General features: G+C 49.9%; 1 protein-coding gene across 1 annotated transcript; it reads left to right on the forward strand.

Moving 5' to 3' along the window:
* Positions 1–311: 311 nt before the first annotated feature.
* LOC132566285 (zinc finger protein 184-like) lies at positions 312–19,528 on the forward strand. Its single transcript, XM_060231170.1, has 3 exons — positions 312–412; positions 12,323–12,934; positions 16,958–19,528. Exons 1-3 carry the CDS (start codon positions 364–366, stop codon positions 19,492–19,494), a joined length of 3,198 nt encoding a protein of 1,065 aa, XP_060087153.1. The 5' UTR covers positions 312–363; the 3' UTR covers positions 19,495–19,528.
* The last annotated feature ends 385 nt before the right edge of the window (positions 19,529–19,913 follow it).

Below are 19,913 nucleotides of genomic sequence, written 5' to 3' on the forward strand. Positions count from 1 at the left end.
GGGGCTGAGAGGGCTCTCACAGCAGCTGCCCTTTCAAGGACAACCTCTGCCAGAGCTATGGCTGACCCAAGGCCATGCCAGCAGGTGCAAGTGGAGGAGTGGGGAATCAAACCCGGTTCTCCCAGATAAGAGTCCGCACACTTAACCACTACACCACACTGGCACACTGGGAAGAAGAGTAGCAAAAGGGGCCAATCTCCTCAAACCCAACCGGAAGCGTGCCGCTCTAGCCTTTCCCCCTCTACGGCTCTTCCGGGCGCTTCCCCCCTTTCCCGTTCTGGAGAGACTGCGCAGGCGCAGTCGGCCTCCTGCAATTTAGCCGGGTTCGGAGGGGGGAGGCGTGGCCACAGAAGCCGCCTGGTCATGGCCGCGGCGATGGAGGAGAAGCGGAGGGCGCCGCTGAGCCCCGGAGGTGAGTGCGGGGAGAGGGGGAGCTGGCGCAGCCTCCAGGAGTGGCGTTCCCATGGAGTATCAGCGAGGGAATCTTAGTTCGAATTAAGCATCAATCTTAATTCGAATTAAGCATCAGTCTTAATTCGAATTAAGCATCAGTCTTAATTCGAATTAAGCCCTTGTGCTAGGCTTGCGTCTCTGCGGTGCCAATTGCATCCTCCTAGGGCTTTTTTAAACCCCTTGCATTAAAATCGGTGGCCTGAAAGTCAGTTAAAGAGCCCCGTGGCGCAGAGTGGTAAAGGCTGCAGTCCTGCAGCCCTAAGCTCTGCTCACGACCTGAGTTCGATCCCGGCGGAAGCTGAGTTCAGGTAGCCGGCTCCAGGTCGACTCAGCCTTCCATCCTTCCGAGGTTGGTCAAATGAGTCCCCAGCTTGCTGGGGGGAAAGTGTAGATGACTGGGGAAGGCAACGGCAAAACCACCCCGTAAAAAGTGTGCCGTGAAAGGCCAGCCGCTGTGGGAGTCCTCTGAGCCCCACCCACCTCACACGCTGTCTGTTGTGGGGGGAGAAGATATAGAAGAGCCCCGTGGCGCAGAATGGTAAAGCTGCAGTAATGCAGTCAGAGCCCTCTGCTCATGACCTGAGGTCGATCCTAGTGGTTCAGGTAGCCGGCTGGAGGTTGACTCAGCCTTCCATCCTTCCGAGGTCGGTAAAATGAGTCCCCAGCTTGCTGGGGGGAAAGTGTAAATGACTGGGGAAGGCAATGGCAAACCACCCCGTAAAAAGTCTGCTGTGAAAGCAACGTCACCCCAGAGTCTAAAACGACTGGTGCTTGCACAGGGGACTACCTTTACCTTTTTAAAAGGCAGTGGCATTAAAGTCAGTTGCATTGGAGTCAGTTGCAGCTGCATTAAAATCAGGTGCCTTAAAAGGAAGCAAAATAATCCAGTGGCATGACCAATGTTCCCTCTAAGCTGCAGACTTGTGAGCAAAAATTCTACTTTGTGAGCGACCGACATTAGAGCTGTGAGCTGCTGCATCAATGATGGTGCTCTGGGGCCATCCTTCCTGAGCTAAGACAAAAACGTGTGAGCCGAAGGCTAAAAACCTGTGAGCTAGTTCACGCTAACTCGGCTTAGAGGGGACACCGTTCAGGACTCACAAATTCGATGGGTGGCATGCGTCTGACGAAGAGAGCTGTTTCTCGAAAGCTTACGCAACACTAAAATTTGTTAAGGCTTAAAGGTGCCGAACTCCGTGAAGGGGGAGGTGGTGTGGCTGCTGCCTCTAGGTGTGCCAAGAGTGCATTTCCATTCACGGGCAAGATTGCAAAAGGGGCTGGGCGGGTTCTTTGCTCTGCAGTCGCATGGAACCCAAGCGCCTTAGAAGAAGAAGAAGATATTGGATTTATATCCCGCCCTCCACTCCGAAGAGTCTCAGAGCGGCTCACAATCTCCTTTACCTTCCTCCCCCACAACAAACACCCTGTGAGGTGGGTGAGGCTGAGAGGGCTCTCCCAGCAGCTGCCCTTTCAAGGACAACTTCTGCCAGAGCTATGGCTGACCCAAGGCCATTCCAGCAGGTGCAAGTGGAGGAGTGGGGAATCAAACCCGGTTCTCCCAGATAAGAGTCCGCACACTTAACCACTACACCAAACTGGCCTTAGGGGCTGGCACCGTTAATCTCGCTTTCAGCTTCCATCCTGAGTCACGGCTCGCTTGAAATAAATGCCCATAGGCACCGCTGGGCCTTTGGTTTCATTTGTCATCGCGAGCCATTTTCAAGTGCCCCGACGTAGAAAGGGCACAGGATAATGTTGCCAGCTCCAGGTTGCGAAGTTCCTGGAGATTTAGTGGTGGAGGCTTTGGGGAGGGGAGAGGTGTCCAGATAGGGATGCCAGCCTCCAGGTGGGACCTGGGGATTCCCTGGGATTACAGCTTCTCTGCAGACTACAGAGATCAGTTCCTTTGGAGAAAAGGGAGTCTTTGATTTATGGCATTGTATCCCACTGAGGTCTTGTCCTCCCCAAACCTCCAGAGGTTTCCCGATGTGGATCTGGCAACCCTGCCTCCCCATTCCCCGCTGGTGGCGAGGAGGGATCTGACAGCCCTATCTCAAGAGGATATAATGCTACCTGCCATAGAGTCCACCTTCCAAACCTGCCGTTTTTTCCAGGGGGAGCAGTAGAATTCCGGGAGAGTGCCACCCTCCAGGTCCCACCTGGAGGTTGGCAAGGCCAGGAGGTTTAGTGTTTGGTCCAGGCCAGTGTGGATCAGACCCATAGCCAGAACATTTTGGGTGGAGGGTCCCGGAGCTAAAAAATTTGGTGGGGGCTGCGGGGCTTGACTCCTTCTTCCCTCCAGTGGCCAGCCTGCCCTGCCCCAGCTCTCTCTTGCGCTCTCTCTGGCTGTTTCTCTCTCACTCTCCCGCTTTCTGCCTCGCTGCAGCTCTCTCACTGTTCCCCTCTCTCTTGTGTCACTGTCCCCCCCCCCCTCTCTTTTGCTGCCACTCTCTCACTGTCCCCCCACTCTCTTGTGCTGCCCCTCTCTATTTGCCGCTCTCCCCCTCACTGCCCCCCCTCTGTGCTGCTCTCTTCTCTCTCTGTGCTGCTCTCTCTCTGGGCTGCTCTCCCGTTCTCTCTCTCACTGCCCTCCCCTCTCTCTGCCACTCTCACATTCTCTCACTGCCCCCTCTCTGTCTGTGCCGCTCTCCCGTTCTCTCTCTCACTCTCTCTCTCTGCCACTCTCACATTCTCTTTCTCGCTGCCCCCCCTCTCTGTGCCACTCTCCTGTTTTCTCTCTGGCAGCCCCCCTTTCTCTCTGTGCTGCTCTCCCGTTTTCTCTCTCACTGCCCTCCCCTCTCTCTGCCACTCTCACATTCTCTCACTGCCCCCTCTCTGTGCTGCTCTCCTGTTCTCTCTCTCGCTGTCCCTCTCTCTCTCTCTCTGTGCTGCTCTCCCGTTCTCTCTTGCTGCCCCCCTCTCTCTGTGCTGCTCTCCCGTTCTCTCTCTCACTGCCCTCCCCTCTCTCTGCCACTCTCACATTCTCTCTCTGGCTGCCCCGCTTTCTGTGCCACTCTCCTGTTTTCACTCTGGCTGCCCCCCTTTCTCTCTGTGCTGCTCTCCCATTTTCTCTCTCACTGCCCTCCCCTCTCTCTGCCACTCTCACATTCTCTCACTGCCCCCTCTCTGTCTGTGCTGCTCTCCTGTTCTCTCTCTCACTCTCCCTCTCTCTCTCTCTCTGTGCTGCTCTCCCGTTCTCTCTGGCAGCCCCCCTTTCTCTCTGTGCTGCTCTCCCGTTTTCTCTCTCACTGCCCTCCCCTCTCTCTGCCACTCTCACATTCTCTCACTGCCCCCTCTCTGTCTGTGCTGCTCTCCTGTTCTCTCTCTCGCTGTCCCTCTCTCTCTCTCTCTCTCTGTGCTGCTCTCCCGTTCTCTCTTGCTGCCCCCCTCTCTCTGTGCTGCTCTCCTGTTCTCTCTCTCACTGCCCCCCCTCTCTCTGTGCTGCTCTCCCGTTCTCTCTCTCACTGCCCTCCCCTCTCTCTGCCACTCTCACATTCTCTCTCTGGCTGCCCCGCTTTCTGTGCCACTCTCCTGTTTTCACTCTGGCTGCCCCCCTTTCTCTCTGTGCTGCTCTCCCATTTTCTCTCTCACTGCCCTCCCCTCTCTCTGCCACTCTCACATTCTCTCACTGCCCCCTCTCTGTCTGTGCTGCTCTCCTGTTCTCTCTCTCACTCTCCCTCTCTCTCTCTGCCACTCTCACATTCTCTCTCTCGCTGCTCCCCCTCTCTGTGCCACTCTCCTGTTTTCTCTCTGGCTGCCTCCCTTTCTCTCTGTGCCGCTCTCCCGTTCTCTCTCTCGCTGCCCCCCTCTCTCTCTGTGCTGCTCTCCCGTTCATTCTCTCTCTGCCGCTGTCACGTTCTCTCTCTCGCTGCCCTGGTTGCTAACAGGCCATGGACTGGTGCTAGTCCATGGACCGGGGGTTGGGGACCCCTGATCTAGAACATCCTTAAAAGTACCTTATAAAAAGTCTCACAAAGAATCTGCATGTTAAAATTTGATGACTTGAGGGTTATAACAGAAAAAAATTAAAATATTATTTAACCCTTTAAACCATTTTAAAAAGTCATTTTAAAATTTGTTAAAAGATTTACAGTTTGACCTATTTGTCTCGCTTTTTGCTTTCTTTATAAACCTGGGAACAGAACCTAGCCACCTGTCTTCCTCGGAACAGACTTCCTCGGGAGGTGGTGGGTTCTCCTTCCTTGGAGGTTTTTAAACAGGCTAGATGGCCATCTGACAGCAATGAGAATCCTGTGAATTTAGGAGGGAGGTGTTTGTGAGTTTCCTGCATTGTGCAGGGGTTGGACTAAATGACCCTAGAGGTACCTTCCAACTCTATGATTCTATGATTCCAACTCTATGATTTCAGATGCCCAATGACATTCACAGGCTGATAACAATAAAAGGTGTGATTGGATGTGGTGTTGTATGCAGAGGGGGGTAGTAGGTGTGGAGAAATCAGCATTGGCGATGAGACAGAAAACCAGGGTCTAGATTAAGTCCGGGAGGCATTGTCTTGAGCTTCCTTATCGATTTCAATTCAGTCTCTTTTTCTAATCTCCCTTTGATATTAGCGGTGATTAGCTCCCTTCGTTATCTTACAAAGGGATTTCTAGCTATACCTGAAGAAGTGAGCAGTGGCACTAGAAAGCTTGTGCCCTATCACAAATTTTATTAGTCTTTCAGGTGTTACTGGACAGGAGGTGAGTATTTCAGACCATTAGCCAAGGCTTTTCATCTTCATTTCTGTCCCCTGAATGGATTCTTTCTGTCTCCCAAGCCCTGAATTAAAAAGCCCACCATCTTCTCGTGATCGAAGCCTTCAACCCAAAGCTGGAGTTCTCTCTCTTTCATCAAGCTAAACGAAAGCCACTCGGACCAATTTTTATAGCTAAGACCCTCGATTCTCATGTATGAGGAGGAGGAGGCATTTCCTCACAAAGAGACCCTCTATAGTGGGAGTTTTGCTAGTGGAACACCTTGTGGGTTTCTGATAGCCATCAAAGATGCATATTGGCGTGTGTCTTTGCCTGCAGGCTTGGAGTTTCTGTACATGGAGTTTCTTTGCTATACTGAGGGTCACATTTGTAGCCCTCAGCATCTAGAAGGGGTCCGTGTTTATCTGTATAATGAAGTCCCTGTGATGGACAAGGGAGAGCCAGTTTGGTGTAGTGGTTAAGCGCATGGACTCTTATCCGGGAGAACCAGGTTTGACTCCCACTCCTCCACTTGCAGCTGCCGGAATGGGCCTTGGGTCAGCCATAACTCTGGCAGAGTTGTCCTTCAAAGGGCAGCTGCTGTGAGAGGTCTCTCAGCCCCATCCACCTCGCAGGGTGTCTGTTGTGGGGGAGGAAGGGAAAGGAGATTGTGAGCCGCTCTGAGACTCTTCGGAGTGGAGGGCGGGATATAAATCCAATATCTTCATCTACCTCACAGGGTGTCTGTTGTGGGGGAGGAAGGGAAAGGAGATTGTGAGCCGCTCTGAGACTCTTCGGAGTGGAGGGCGGGATATAAATCCAATATCTTCATCTACCTCACAGGGTGTCTCTGTTGTGGGGGAGGAAGGGAAAGGAGATTGTGAGCCGCTCTGAGACTCTTCGGAGTGGAGGGCGGGATATAAATCCAATATCTTCATCTACCTCACAGGGTGTCTGTTGTGGGGGGGAAAGGGAAAGGAGATTGTGAGCCGCTCTGAGACTCTTCGGAGTGGAGGGCGGGATATAAATCCAATATCTTCATCTACCTCACAGGGTGTCTCTGTTGTGGGGGAGGAAGGGAAAGGAGATTGTGAGCCGCTCTGAGACTCTTCGGAGTGGAGGGCGGGATATAAATCCAATATCTTCATCTACCTCACAGGGTGTCTGTTGTGGGGGGGAAAGGGAAAGGAGATTGTGAGCCGCTCTGAGACTCTTCGGAGTGGAGGGCGGGATATAAATCCAATATCTTCATCTACCTCACAGGGTGTCTGTTGTGGGGGAGGAAGGGAAAGGAGATTGTGAGCCGCTCTGAGACTCTTCGGAGTGGAGGGCGGGATATAAATCCAATATCTTCATCTACCTCACAGGGTGTCTGTTGTGGGGGAGGAAGGGAAAGGAGATTGTGAGCCGCTCTGAGACTCTTCGGAGTGGAGGGTGGGATATAAATCCAATATCTTCATCGTCTTCCTCTGGCTGTAGCCAGTCCACCTATGAGTGGAGGCGGAAGGAAGACTGGAATGTTAGGAGGAAAAAACAGTTTAACTGCTAACCAGCTGTGCAGAGTTGACCAGAGACTGGGTTTTGAGGGATTAAGAAGTATCCAGATGAGGCAGGAAGTCCAGTTTGGACTTCAGTGAATTTGTAGTTGGCAGAGTTTGGGCGCAGTTCCTCTCAGAAGAAAAAAGAAAGTTAAGTGTATCTTGTGCGGTATTTGTGACTGTAAGCTTTCGAAGGTTTTCAGCTGTAAATGTGTGTGTGCTTCAGGCCCAGTTAAATCGACTTGTTTTGTTTGATTCTCCCTGTCTCCAGGGAGTAATGTAAGCAGTAATAGAAACTGAATGGGTGGCAGGTAAACAGAAGGCAAGTTGTTCCGTTCATCGATAAATCTGTGAAGATTGGTCTTGTACAGGGGTGACCAAACTTGCTTAATGCAAGAGCCACATAAATGTCAGATATTTGAGAGCCGCAAGACATGAATGTCGGATGTTTGAAGGCAGGGAGGGAGGGAGAAAAATGAATGGGGGAGGGAGAGGTGGAAAGAAAGCCATTATAACTTTAGATGCATTCTCCAAGCTGCTGGCTGGCTTGGCTTGTAAAAGCGATTTAAAAAGAGAAATGCTTTCTCCAAGTTGGCCAATGGGGTGGTGGGGACTTTGAGAGCCACACAATATGTGTGAAAGAGCCACACGTGGCTCCTGAGCCACAGTTTGGCCACCCCTAGTCTAGTAGAAATATGTAAGTTTTCCACTTGTCTGGGTATCCTGCTATGAGCTGCAGGAAAAGGTGAGGGTGGGGCAGCGTAACATCCTGATTTGGCCGGAGGGATTTTATTATATAAAAAGCTGGTAGCCACTTCGGGGTCAAGAAGCAGTTTTTCTCTAGGCCAGGTTGGCCAGGGATCCTGGAGGTTTTTTTGCCACTTTCTGGGCATGGAACAGGTATGTGTGTGTTGTTGGGGGTGGGGGGAGATATTTGTGAATTTCCTGCATTATGCAGGGGTTGGACTAGTGACCTTGGAGGTCTGTAACTCCCCACCCTACCAGTCAGACAGGCATTGCTCCTTCCTGTGAGATGCCATAGTAGTGGGCAGGACTGTTTTTTGTGGAAGGAACTCCTTTGCAGATTAGGCCACACACCCCTGATGTAGCCAATCCCCCGAGAGCTTATAGTAGGCCCTGTAAGAAGAGCCCTGTAAGCTCTTGGAGGATTGGCTACAGGGGTGGAATTTTAGCAGGAGCTCCTTTGCCTATTAGGCCACACGCCCCTGATGTAGCCAGTCCTCCTGGAGCTTACAGTAGGCCCTGTACGAAGAGCCCTGTAAGCTCTTGGAGGATTGGCTACAGGGGTGGAATTTTAGCAGAAGCTCCTTTGCCTATTAGGCCACACGCCCCTGATGTAGCCAATCCTCCTGGAGCTTACAGTGGGCCCTGTACGAAGAGCCCTGTAAGCTCTTGGAGGATTGGCTACAGGGGTGGAATTTTAGCAGGAACTCCTTTGCCTATTAGGCCACAACCCCCTAATGTAGCCAATCCTCCTGGAGCTTACAGTAGGCCCTGTACGAAGAGCCCTGTAAGCTCTTGGAGGATTGGCTACAGGGGTGGGATTTCAGCAGGAACTCCTTTGCCTATTAGGCCACAACCCCCTGATGTAGCCAATCCTCCTGGAGCTTACAGTAGGCCCTGTCCGAAGAGCCCTGTAAGCTCTTGGAGGATTGGCTACAGGGGTGGAATTTTAGCAGGAACTCCTTTGCCTATTAGGCCACACGCCCCTGATGTAGCCAATCCTCCTGGAGCTTACAGTAGGCCCTGTCCGAAGAGCCCTGTAAGCTCTTGGAGGATTGGCTACAGGGGTGGAATTTTAGCAGGAACTCCTTTGCCTATTAGGCCACACGCCCCTGATGTAGCCAATCCTCCTGGAGCTTACAGTAGGCCCTGTCCGAAGAGCCCTGTAAGCTCTTGGAGGATTGGCTACAGGGGTGGAATTTTAGCAGGAACTCCTTTGCCTATTAGGCCACACGCCCCTGATGTAGCCAATCCTCCTGGAGCTTACAGTAGGCCCTGTCCGAAGAGCCCTGTAAGCTCTTGGAGGATTGGCTACAGGGGTGGAATTTTAGCAGGAACTCCTTTGCCTATTAGGCCACAACCCCCTGATGTAGCCAATCCTCCTGGAGCTTACAGTAGGCCCTGTACGAAGAGCCCTGTAAGCTCTTGGAGGATTGGCTACAGGGGTGGAATTTTAGCAGCAACTCCTTTGCCTATTAGGGCACAACCCCCTGATGTAGCCAATCCTCCTGGAGCTTCTAGTAGGCCCTGTATGAAGAGCCCTGTAAGCTCTTGGAGGATTGGCTACAGGGGTGGAATTTTAGCAGGAGCTCCTTTGCATATTAGGCCACACACCCCTGATGTAGCCAATCCTCCTGGAGCTTACAGTTGGCCCTGTCCGAAGAGCCCTGTAAGCTCTTGGAGGATTGGCTACAGGGGTGGAATTTTAGCAGGAACTCCTTTGCCTATTAGGCCACACGCCCCTGATGTAGCCAATCCTCCTGGAGCTTACAGTAGGCCCTGTCCGAAGAGCCCTGTAAGCTCTTGGAGGATTGGCTACAGGGGTGGAATTTTAGCAGGAACTCCTTTGCCTATTAGGCCACACGCCCCTGATGTAGCCAATCCTCCTGGAGCTTACAGTAGGCCCTGTCCGAAGAGCCCTGTAAGCTCTTGGAGGATTGGCTACAGGGGAGGAATTTTAGCAGGAACTCCTTTGCCTATTAGGCCACACGCCCCTGATGTAGCCAATCCTCCTGGAGCTTACAGAAGGCCCTGTCCGAAGAGCCCTGTAAGCTCTTGGAGGATTGGCTACAGGGGTGGAATTTTAGCAGGAACTCCTTTGCCTATTAGGCCACAACCCCCTAATGTAGCCAATCCTCCTGGAGCTTACAGTAGGCCCTGTACGAAGAGCCCTGTAAGCTCTTGGAGGATTGGCTACAGGGGTGGAATTTTAGCAGCAACTCCTTTGCCTATTAGGCCACAACCCCCTGATGTAGCCAATCCTCCTGGAGCTTCTAGTAGGCCCTGTATGAAGAGCCCTGTAAGCTCTTGGAGGATTGGCTACAGGGGTGGAATTTTAGCAGGAGCTCCTTTGCATATTAGGCCACACACCCCTGATGTAGCCAATCCTCCTGGAGCTTACAGTTGGCCCTGTACGAAGAGCCCTGTAAGCTCTTGGAGGATTGGCTACAGGGGTGGAATTTTAGCATGAACTCCTTTGCCTATTAGGCCACAACCCCCTGATGTAGCCAATCCTCCTGGAGCTTACAGTAGGCCCTGTACGAAGAGCCCTGTAAGCTCTTGGAGGATTGGCTACAGGGGTGGAATTTTAGCAGGAACTCCTTTGCCTATTAGGCCACAACCCCCTGATGTAGCCAATCCTCCTGGAGCTTACAGTTGGCCCTGTACGAAGAGCCCTGTAAGCTCTTGGAGGATTGGCTACAGGGGTGGAATTTTAGCATGAACTCCTTTGCCTATTAGGCCACACGCCCCTGATGTAGCCAGTCCTCCTGGAGCTTACAGTAGGCCCTGTCCGAAGAGCCCTGTAAGCTCTTGGAGGATTGGCTACAGGGGTGGGATTTTAGCAGCAACTCCTTTGCCTATTAGGCCACAACCCCCTGATGTAGCCAATCCTCCTGGAGCTTCTAGTAGGCCCTGTATGAAGAGCCCTGTAAGCTCTTGGAGGATTGGCTACAGGGGTGGAATTTTAGCAGGAGCTCCTTTGCATATTAGGCCACACACCCCTGATGTAGCCAATCCTCCTGGAGCTTACAGTTGGCCCTGTACGAAGAGCCCTGTAAGCTCTTGGAGGATTGGCTACAGGGGTGGAATTTTAGCATGAACTCCTTTGCCTATTAGGCCACAACCCCCTGATGTAACCAATCCTCCTGGAGCTTACAGTTGGCCCTGTACGAAGAGCCCTGTAAGCTCTTGGAGGATTGGCTACAGGGGTGGAATTTTAGCATGAACTCCTTTGCCTATTAGGCCACACGCCCCTGATGTAGCCAGTCCTCCTGGAGCTTACAGTAGGCCCTGTCCGAAGAGCCCTGTAAGCTCTTGGAGGATTGGTTACATCAGGGGTGTGTGGCCTAATCTGCAAAGGAGTTCCTGCCACAAGAAAAGCCCTGGTGGTGGGGCAGCTCACTCATCCTTAGGGTGAACATCATCTTCTTCAACATCCGGGAACTCCTGCTTTCCACCTTCTCCTTTATCTCAAGATCAACGGCGTGAGATGCTTAGATCTTATATACCCACAACCCTTCAGCACCGATCGGTTTAACTGCTTGCCTCATGTCCGGCCCCGGGAACGCGGAGCTAAACCAGGGGTGGCCAAACTGCAGCTGTGGGCTCTTTCACACGTATTGTGTGGATCTCGAAACCCCCACCACCCCATCAGCTGGCTTGGAGAAGGCATTTCTCTCTTTAAATCACTCCTCCAAGACAGCCCAGCCAGCAGATTGGGAAAAAATGCATTTAAAGTTAAAGTTGCTTTCTTTCCACCTCTCCCTCTCTCCCTCACACATCTGTTTTCCTCCCTTGCTCCCTCCCTCCCAACTCTGAAACATCTGACATAGTGAAATTAACAAACTGAAAGAACATTTGGTCTGGATAGCATTTGCATGGGAAACCAATAAAACAGCGACATGTCAGAATGGGAGGATGGTGGTGAGAGTGTGATAAGGCAATAAATGCGGTCTGTTAATTGCTCTATCGCTTGCAAGTAAGTCTGGGTTAAACGGAGGGCCTGTCTTTCCAAGAGGTGTTCCTGTCCATCCAATTTACTTTCTTAACACGTAACATACATTATAAACATCATTGTAGTTTGCCATTAGGAAAAAAAAAAGAATACATTAAAATATAGTGGAAGATGGGTTTAGTACACGTAATGAGATAAACAGCCCATATCCCTTATTTGAGTATGTCAGTACATAAACCATTATTCTGATACGCTATTCTAAAAGAGAAATGCCTTGGAATACTGTGGATATATAGCTATACTTGGCAAGAATGGGTTTAGCATATGTAATGACGTAAAAAACCAATATGAAAAATAACAGCTCATACATGCCCCGTTGCAGGGGTGTCAAACATGTCGCCCGGGGGCCAAACCAGGCCTCCAGAGGGGTCCTATCAGGCCCCCGAGCAACTGGCTGTCGTCTGCTTCCTTCTCCCTCTCTCTTGCTTCCTCCTTCCTCACAGCTTGCTTTGCCAGGCTTGCTCAGTAACACAGCTGCTACAGAGCAAAGCCTCTGTTTTCTCCATTGGCTGAGGCTCCTCCCCCCTCCTGGTCCCCCGGGGAGGGAGGGAAAGAGCCAGAGCTTCCCTTGCCCAGTTCCCTGGATCCCATGGGAGGAATACAAAGAAAGCCCCTTTGAGAACAACAAGTGCTAATGTTTTATTTTAAGGGGTTTAAAAAAAAAATCTTTAATTGTGTTTGTCTGAGTCCATAATAAAGTTTATATCTCTGCTACCGAATCTTGAATAGGTAAGCCCATGGCCTGGCCTGGCGTGGTCTCATTTATGTCAGATTTGGCCCTCATAACAAATTAGTTTGACACCCCTGCCCCATTGCATGCTTTCCATTTCTTTGAGGGGAAAAACCCTGCTGACTGCTTTTGTTATCTTCTGCAGAGCCTGAAGTGTTCGAGATTGTCCTACCAATTATCATCTTTGAGTTGAGCGACGATGATTTTTTGGAAAACGAAGACGAAGAACAAACAGCCTTAGAGGAGAATCCATGCTGCCTTCGTTCTGGGAAAGCTGCGGCTGTAAAAGAGGGCGGGGGAGCAGAAGGCGACAACAAAGATCTTTCGAACGAAGGCGCCCAAAGAGCAAAGCCTGCAGGGAAACGAGCTGCGCCCGTCAAAGTTCCGAATAACGAGAGATGTGACGAAGAAGTACCTGATGCAGGTGAAGACTTAAATGCGGTTTCATTACGGAAAACAGCGGAGCATTCAGAGCCTGATCAGAACGGGGTCTTCAGCTTCTTCGACCCCAAGAGGCAGAACAGAACAGAAAAAGAGGACAGGAAAATCAGCGACTTTGTGGGTGATCGCAGAAGTGACCAAAGGACGCTGGCCTCTCTGGATACCCAGAATAAAAGAGGGAGAAACACGAAAGACGGTGTCATAAAGATGGCAGCAACGGTTTCACAGGGGGCGGCTCCTGTTGTAAACAAACGCGTTCAGGAGAGCCTACCAGAGCTTCCTGCCGTGGATCCGGGTGGAAGTCTTAATTACGAAGGTAACTCTTTTCCAGATATCAATAAAACCAATTCTTTGCTGATAAGTCTGCATAAGTCAGGGTCGAAGCCAGTGTTCCCTCTAAGCTGTGGAGTCTTGCGAGCAAAACTTCTATTTGGTGAACTACCGGAAGAAAGTTGTGAGCTACGGGCGACAAAACTGTCAGCGACTGCACAAATCACTTCGCTCTGGGGCCATGTTTCCTGAGCTAAGACAAAAATCGTTTTAAACAATTTATTGGTAGCATATGGTTACAAAACTTATCTATTTCTTAATTTTTTTTTCCTTTTTTCACATTAACCCATATGACATTTCCATCCCCCCTCCCTCCAATGTTGACTTCCCCGAGGTTATAAGTTCAAATCCGTGCTAAAGGCACTTCTGACTGCTCAAGGTTCCATATATATATTCTTACAACTAAAAAATTGTCCAATATTTCTTTACTTTCCAAGTTTTCTCCATGTATCCTTTAAATTTTCTCCACTCCCTTTTGAATATCTCTAGATCATAGTCTCTTAGTGTTCTGGTTAATTTGTCCATTTCACACCACGATAAAACTTTCATGGTCCATTCCCATTTCTCTGGTATTTTTTCTTGCTTCCAAAGCTGTGCGTACAAAGTCCTAGCAGCTGATAACAGGTACCAAATTAAAGTCCTATCTTCTTTTGGGTATTTTTCTAATTGTAATCCAAGTAAAAACGTCTCTGCAATTTTCTTAAAATCATAACCCAAAATTTTGGTGATTTCTTGTTGTATCATCTTCCAGAATTCTTTCGCTTTTTCACATGTCCACCACATATGGAAGAAAGAACCTTCATGTTCTTTACATTTCCAACATCTATCCGACATTTTCTTACTTATCTTAGCCAATTTTTTCGGAGTCATATACCACCTATACATCATTTTAAAACAGTTCTCCTTAATGCTTTGACAAGTTGATATCTTCATTGAGTTCTTCCAGAGGTGCTCCCATGTTTCCATTTGTATTTCTCTATTCACATTAATTGCCCATTTGACCATTTGAGACTTTACTACTTCTTCTTCTGTAGACCATTTCAATAATAACTTATATACTTTTGATATCAATTTTTCATTGTCACCTAACAGGACCCTTTCCAGCTGAGCTAAGACAAAAATGTGTGAGCCGGAGGCTAAAAAAACCTGTGAGCTAGGTCACGCTCACTCAGAGGGAACACTGGTTGGAGCGCGGAGGAGGCCCATCCGATAATGCCTTTTGCAGAATTTAAGCAGCCAACAAACAATGTGGAAACACTGAGCTACAGTCCACAGCAGGGGAAATTTAAATCTGATATACTGGGCTAGGTCAGATCTCAGAAGCTAAGCAGGGTCAGCCCAGGTTAGTGCTTGGATGGGAGACCACCAAGGAAGTCCAGGGTTGCTAACACAGGCATGAGATGGCATGCTGCCACTGAATGTCTCTTCCCTTGCAACAAGTTTGTTTGCTCAGCAGTCGGATTAGGACGGATAAAAGGAAGTACTTCACCCAAAGGGTGATTAACACATAACACAATGCAATAACCTTTATTGGCATGATAATTGACACATGGAATTCACTGCCACAGGAGGAGAAGATGATGAGATTGGATTTATAGCCCGCCCTCCACTCCGAATCTCAGAGTCTCAGAGCGGCTCACAATCTCCTTTCCCTTCCTCCCCCACAACAGACACCCTGTGAGGTGGGTGGGGCTGGAGAGGGCTCTCACAGCAGCTGCCCTTTCAAGGCTGACTCTGGCCTTGGGTCAGCCAGAGCTATGGAGGAGTGGGGGAATCAAACCCGGTTCTCCCAGAGAAGAGACCTATGGCTGACCCAAGGCCATTCCAGCAGGTGCAAGTGGAGGAGCGGGGAACCAAACCCAGTTCTCCCAGACACTTAACCCACTTAACACACACTTAACCACTACACCAGACTGGCAGGCTGCAAGCATAGACAGTTTTAAGAGGGGACTGGATAAACATACGGAGCAGAGGTCCATCAGTGGCTAATATCCACTGTGGGTATTGATGGAACTCACACCTCCTTGATGTAGCCACACCTTGATGTAGTCTGTGGCAGTGATGCTCTGTATTCTTGGTACTTGAGTGGGGGGGGGGGACAACTGGGAGGGCTTCTAGTGTCCTGGCCCCACTGATGGACCTCCTGATGGCACCTGGTTTTTTGGCCACTGTGTGACACAGAGTGTTGGACTGGATGGGCCACTGACCTGACCCAACATGGCTTTTCTTCTGTTCTTATGTGACACAGAATGTTGGACTGGATGGGCTACTGGCCTGATCCAACATGGCTTCTCTTATGTTCTTATGTGACACAGAGTGTTGGACTGGATGGGCCACTGGCCTAACCCAACATGGCTTCTCTTCTGTTCTTATGTGACACAGAGTGTTGGACTGGATGGGCCTTTGGCCTGATCCAACATGGCTTCTCTTATGTTCTTATGTGACGCAGAGTGTTGGACTGGATGGGCCACTGGCCTGACCCAACATGGCTTCTCTTCTGTTCTTATGTGATGCAGAGTGTTGGACTGGATGGTCCACTGGCCTGATCCAACAGGGCTTCTCTTATGTTCTTATGTGACGCAGAGTGTTGGACTGGATGGGCCACTGGCCTGATCCAACAGGGCTTCTCTTATGTTCTTATGTGACGCAGAGTGCTGGACTGGATGGGCCACTGGCCTGATCCAACATGGCTTCTCTTCTGTTCTTATGTGACACAGAGTGTTGGACTGGATGGGCCACTGGCCTGATCCAACATGGCTTCTCTTCTGTTCTTATGTGACACAGAGTGTTGGACTGGATGGGCCACTGGCCTGATCCAACATGGCTTCTCTTCTGTTCTTATGTGACACAGAGTGTTGGACTGGATGGGCCACTGGCCTGATCCAACATGGCTTCTCTTCTGTTCTTATGTGACACAGAGTGTTGGACTGGATGGGCCACTGGCCTGATCCAACAGGGCTTCTCTTATGTTCCCTTGAAAACCCTCTGAGGCTGCCATGAGTCAGCCGCAACTTGATGAGACTCTGCGTTCACACGTGATTAGCAAGTAACATTAGCACACTCAACCGTTCAAATGACAGAAGCCTGAAGAGCAATCAGTCTGGTTAGGCTGCTGAAGATCACCCTTCTGTGGGGCTGTAGCACACTGCAAAGCGCCAGTTCCCTAGTGTACTACATAGAGGTCGCCAGCTAGAAGAAGAGACATTCTTTGTGGAGTATATCCTCCAATAAAATTGAGGTCCATGGGGGGAAAATATATATATTTTAGAAATGTATTGTATCGGAATGGCAGCATACTTTACGGGCATAATTCCAGCATGTTCCAGTTCCTCCCAGACCAGGGGTGGCCAAAAGTTGCTAAATATAAGAGCCACATAGAATAAGCATCAGATGTTTGAGAGCTGTGAGACATGAACATCAGATGCTTGAGAGGGGGAAGGAGGCAGATAGGAAGGAAGGAGACAACATAAAATATATCCAGTGGGTCCAAAGACAAATCCAACGTTAAAATAAGCAGGGCTTTTTTTTGTAGCAGGAACTCCTTTGCATATTAGGCCACACCTCCTTGATGTAGCCAATCCTCTTAGAGCTTTCAGTAGGCCCTGTAAGAAGAGCCCTGTAAGCTCTTGGAGGATTGGCTACATCAGGGGTGTGTGGCCCAGGGATGGAATTCTAGCAGAAGCTCCTTTGCATATTAGGCCACGCCCCCCCCCCCCCCCCCGATGTAGCCAATCTTCCTGGAGCTTACAGTAGGCCCTGTAAGAAGAGCTTTGTAAGCTCTTGGAGGATTGGCTACATCAGGGATGCGTGGCCTAATATGCAAAGGAGATCGTGCTACAAAAAAAGCCCTGAAAATAAGCCTGAGGGCTGTTTTTAAAAAAGATCCAAATGGTATTTGGCCTAGGTAAAGGTGAGAGTGGGATGAGGAGACGAGACAGATTCTAAGAGACTATTATGTGGAATATATAAATCTGTGTTCTCTGGTTGTCTTTTTCTTTTCTCTCTCAAGGTACTGGCCCTCTGGAGTCTGGATACAACAATACCACCAAGAGCCCTAGAAAGGGCAGTGAACTCAATAAAGAAACTTGCTGGAATAACAAGTCGGGAGAGTATCTAAATGTTGAGTATCCAAATGTCGCTGATCAAAACCGACAGAGTGCCTCGCCAATTGTCAGTGGCGATTGCGTTCCTGGAGATTTTTCAGGAAATGCTGAAAATCTAACGCGGGATGATCGCACTAATCCTGAGCCAGATGGTGCTGGAAACTTTGTCCCACCCAAAGCGGCTGACTGTCAAGAGAGGCACGACGTGGAAGAAAACATGAAAGACACTAACGAAAATGTAGAGAGTGATCAACAGTTGCTGATGAAGAACCTAAAAGAAGTGTTGCTGCCATGCAAGAAACGCAACGACGGGGCTTCACTGACCTCCACAAAGAAGCATGCAAAAATAACAGACAGTTGGACGTGCTTGCTGTGTAATTTTAAAGCTACACCTTCGGCTCGTTTAAAAACACACGTGTGTACCATGCAGAAGAATAAAAATAATCACAACATTATCCAGAGCTCGTCCTTCATTTCTTCTGAACACTGCCGTAAGTTTATAAAGCAAAGAAAGGCCCTGAAGAAGGGAAGGACAGATCAAAGCAATCGCGGAGAAGATAGGGACGAGGAGAAACTGGCTGTGGAAGAGAAACAAAATGAGAAATTCTTTAGCAAAACGAAGGTGCCTGAGCCTTCAGAAAGCTTCTGTTGTAAACTATGTTCCTTTGTTTGCTCAGATCCAAAAGATTTTTCACAACATGAGAAAGAACACGACGACGGACCACCATATCAGTGTCCTCAGTGTGAATATGTCTCCGATGACCATTTGTATTTTCTGAATCATTTGTACTGGCATGCTGGCCACGAGCTATACCAGTGTAACTTCTGCCCGTTTCTTTCTCTTCGTGCTAACAGCATGGTCAAGCACTGCGACCTCCATACGGGAGCCAAGCCGTATTTGTGTGCTGTCTGCCGGAGGGGGTTCGCAAGCGCGAGTGGCTTGAAGAGACACACAACTGCACACCACAGGGAGCAAAAAAGCAGCCGTTTGCGTGTCGCTCGGGAGAAAGGTGTGTGTCCTCCAAAGACCTATAGTTGTGACAAGTGCAACATTGTGTTTCATACCCAGGCATGTCTGCAGTCTCACAACAAATGCCACATGCAAGAAAAGAATTGTGATGCGCCTTCAACGAATGTCCAAAAGTGCAGGACCCAAGGAAGAGCGGACAAAAAGGCAGACGGCTCGCGAGAAGGGAAAACGAATAGCCCAGACAACTCGGCGGAGGAAGAATCTGACTATTCCCGATGCATGTATAGTTGTGATCGGTGCGGCTTGGTGTTTCACAAAAAAGAGCACTTGGTGCACCACCGGGCCGTTCACGGGCAAGTTCAGCCGGGCAAGAACGTAACTTGCACCGACCAACGATCTGGGGAGGAAGCCAAGTTGCCTGAAGCGCAGCCTGCCGGTCAGCCGGCTCTAAAGCTGTTCAAGTGCCTGCAGTGCGCTTACGTGACGTCTTCATTCAGCAACCTGCGCGTCCATTTTGCTACCCACACCGGCAAAAAGCCGTTCAAGTGCCAGGAGTGCGGGAAGTCATTCCGAAACTCCAGCCACTTAAAGCGACACAGCTTCCTGCACGTGCAGGACCACCGCCGGTGCAGCTGGTGCCTTTTCATAGGCAGCACTTCAGAGGACCTGAAACAACATGAGGAGACCTGCAAAGACAAGGGGCCGGGGGGCAAAAGTAGACTTCGCCCCTCTACTTTAAGGCGCGAGAGATCCGGGAAACAAACGGACGGGGGAGAACCGAACAGAAGCCGGGAGAGCGGGGCACGTTCCCGCAAGTGTGAGCACTGCGCTTATTCTACCTATTCGTCGGACAACCTGAAGATTCACACAAGGATTCACACGGGCGAAAAGCCGTACACTTGCGCCGTGTGCCAGAAGACGTTTCGGACCTCTAGTCATCTGAATCGCCACGCATCGGTGCATCTGGCATCGAGGTTCGACTGCAGCAGCTGCGACTATTCGGCCAACACCTGGCAGTCTTTTAAGCAGCACATGGCGTCGCATGGGAATGTTCACGTCCCGCACAGCAGCCAAAATCCGAAGAAACCCCCCTCGCCCGTCAAGATTTACAAGTGCGAAAAGTGCAGCTACTTGACTGTCAAAAAGGAAAACTTGAAGGTTCACTTTCGCATACACACGGGTGAGAGACCGTACAAATGTCGGCATTGCGGTCACACTTTCCGTACGTCTAGCCACTTAAAGAAACATTTGACCGTGCATTTAAGGCTGCAGTGCGACAAATGCGAGTTTTCTACCCTAGATGAGCGTGCTCTGCGAAAGCACACCCAGACTCACAAGAAGAAGAAGCGTTTAGCTGATCAGGAGCGTTCTACTTATAAGAAGGTTTACAAATGCAAAGAGTGCGAATTCACATTTTCCGGGCTGCGCATCTTTAAAGCGCACGAGAAGAAGCACAGAGAGTTAAAAAAATAAGACAATAAAAAGACTAATCCCTTGAATCAAGAAAGTTTGTGGTTCGTCCTATCATTTTCGCAGGTGTACCTCTAACATCCAGCATTTTGCTTTGACCAGAAGCTCACCTGACTTAACAGTCAGCGTCTTGCACACTCTTAGAACCAGGACATTTTTTTGTAGCAGGAACTCTTTTGCATATTAGGCCACATCCCCCTGTTGTAGCCAATCCTTTTGGAGCTTACGGTAGCCCCTGTACTAAGAGCCCTGGAAGCTCTTGGAGGATTGGCTGCATCGGAGTGGGGTGTGTGGCCTAATATGCAGAGGAGTTCCTGCTTAGAACCTACGAGATATGAACGGGACCCCTGAGAAATACAACGGGATGGGGGAATCCCTCCTACCCCTGCAAGTCTCCGTTTCTTCATATTTATTTTGCCTTC

Source organism: Heteronotia binoei, chromosome 1, assembly GCF_032191835.1.
Source record: "Heteronotia binoei isolate CCM8104 ecotype False Entrance Well chromosome 1, APGP_CSIRO_Hbin_v1, whole genome shotgun sequence".
Classification (NCBI taxonomy): Eukaryota; Metazoa; Chordata; class Lepidosauria; order Squamata; family Gekkonidae; genus Heteronotia; species Heteronotia binoei.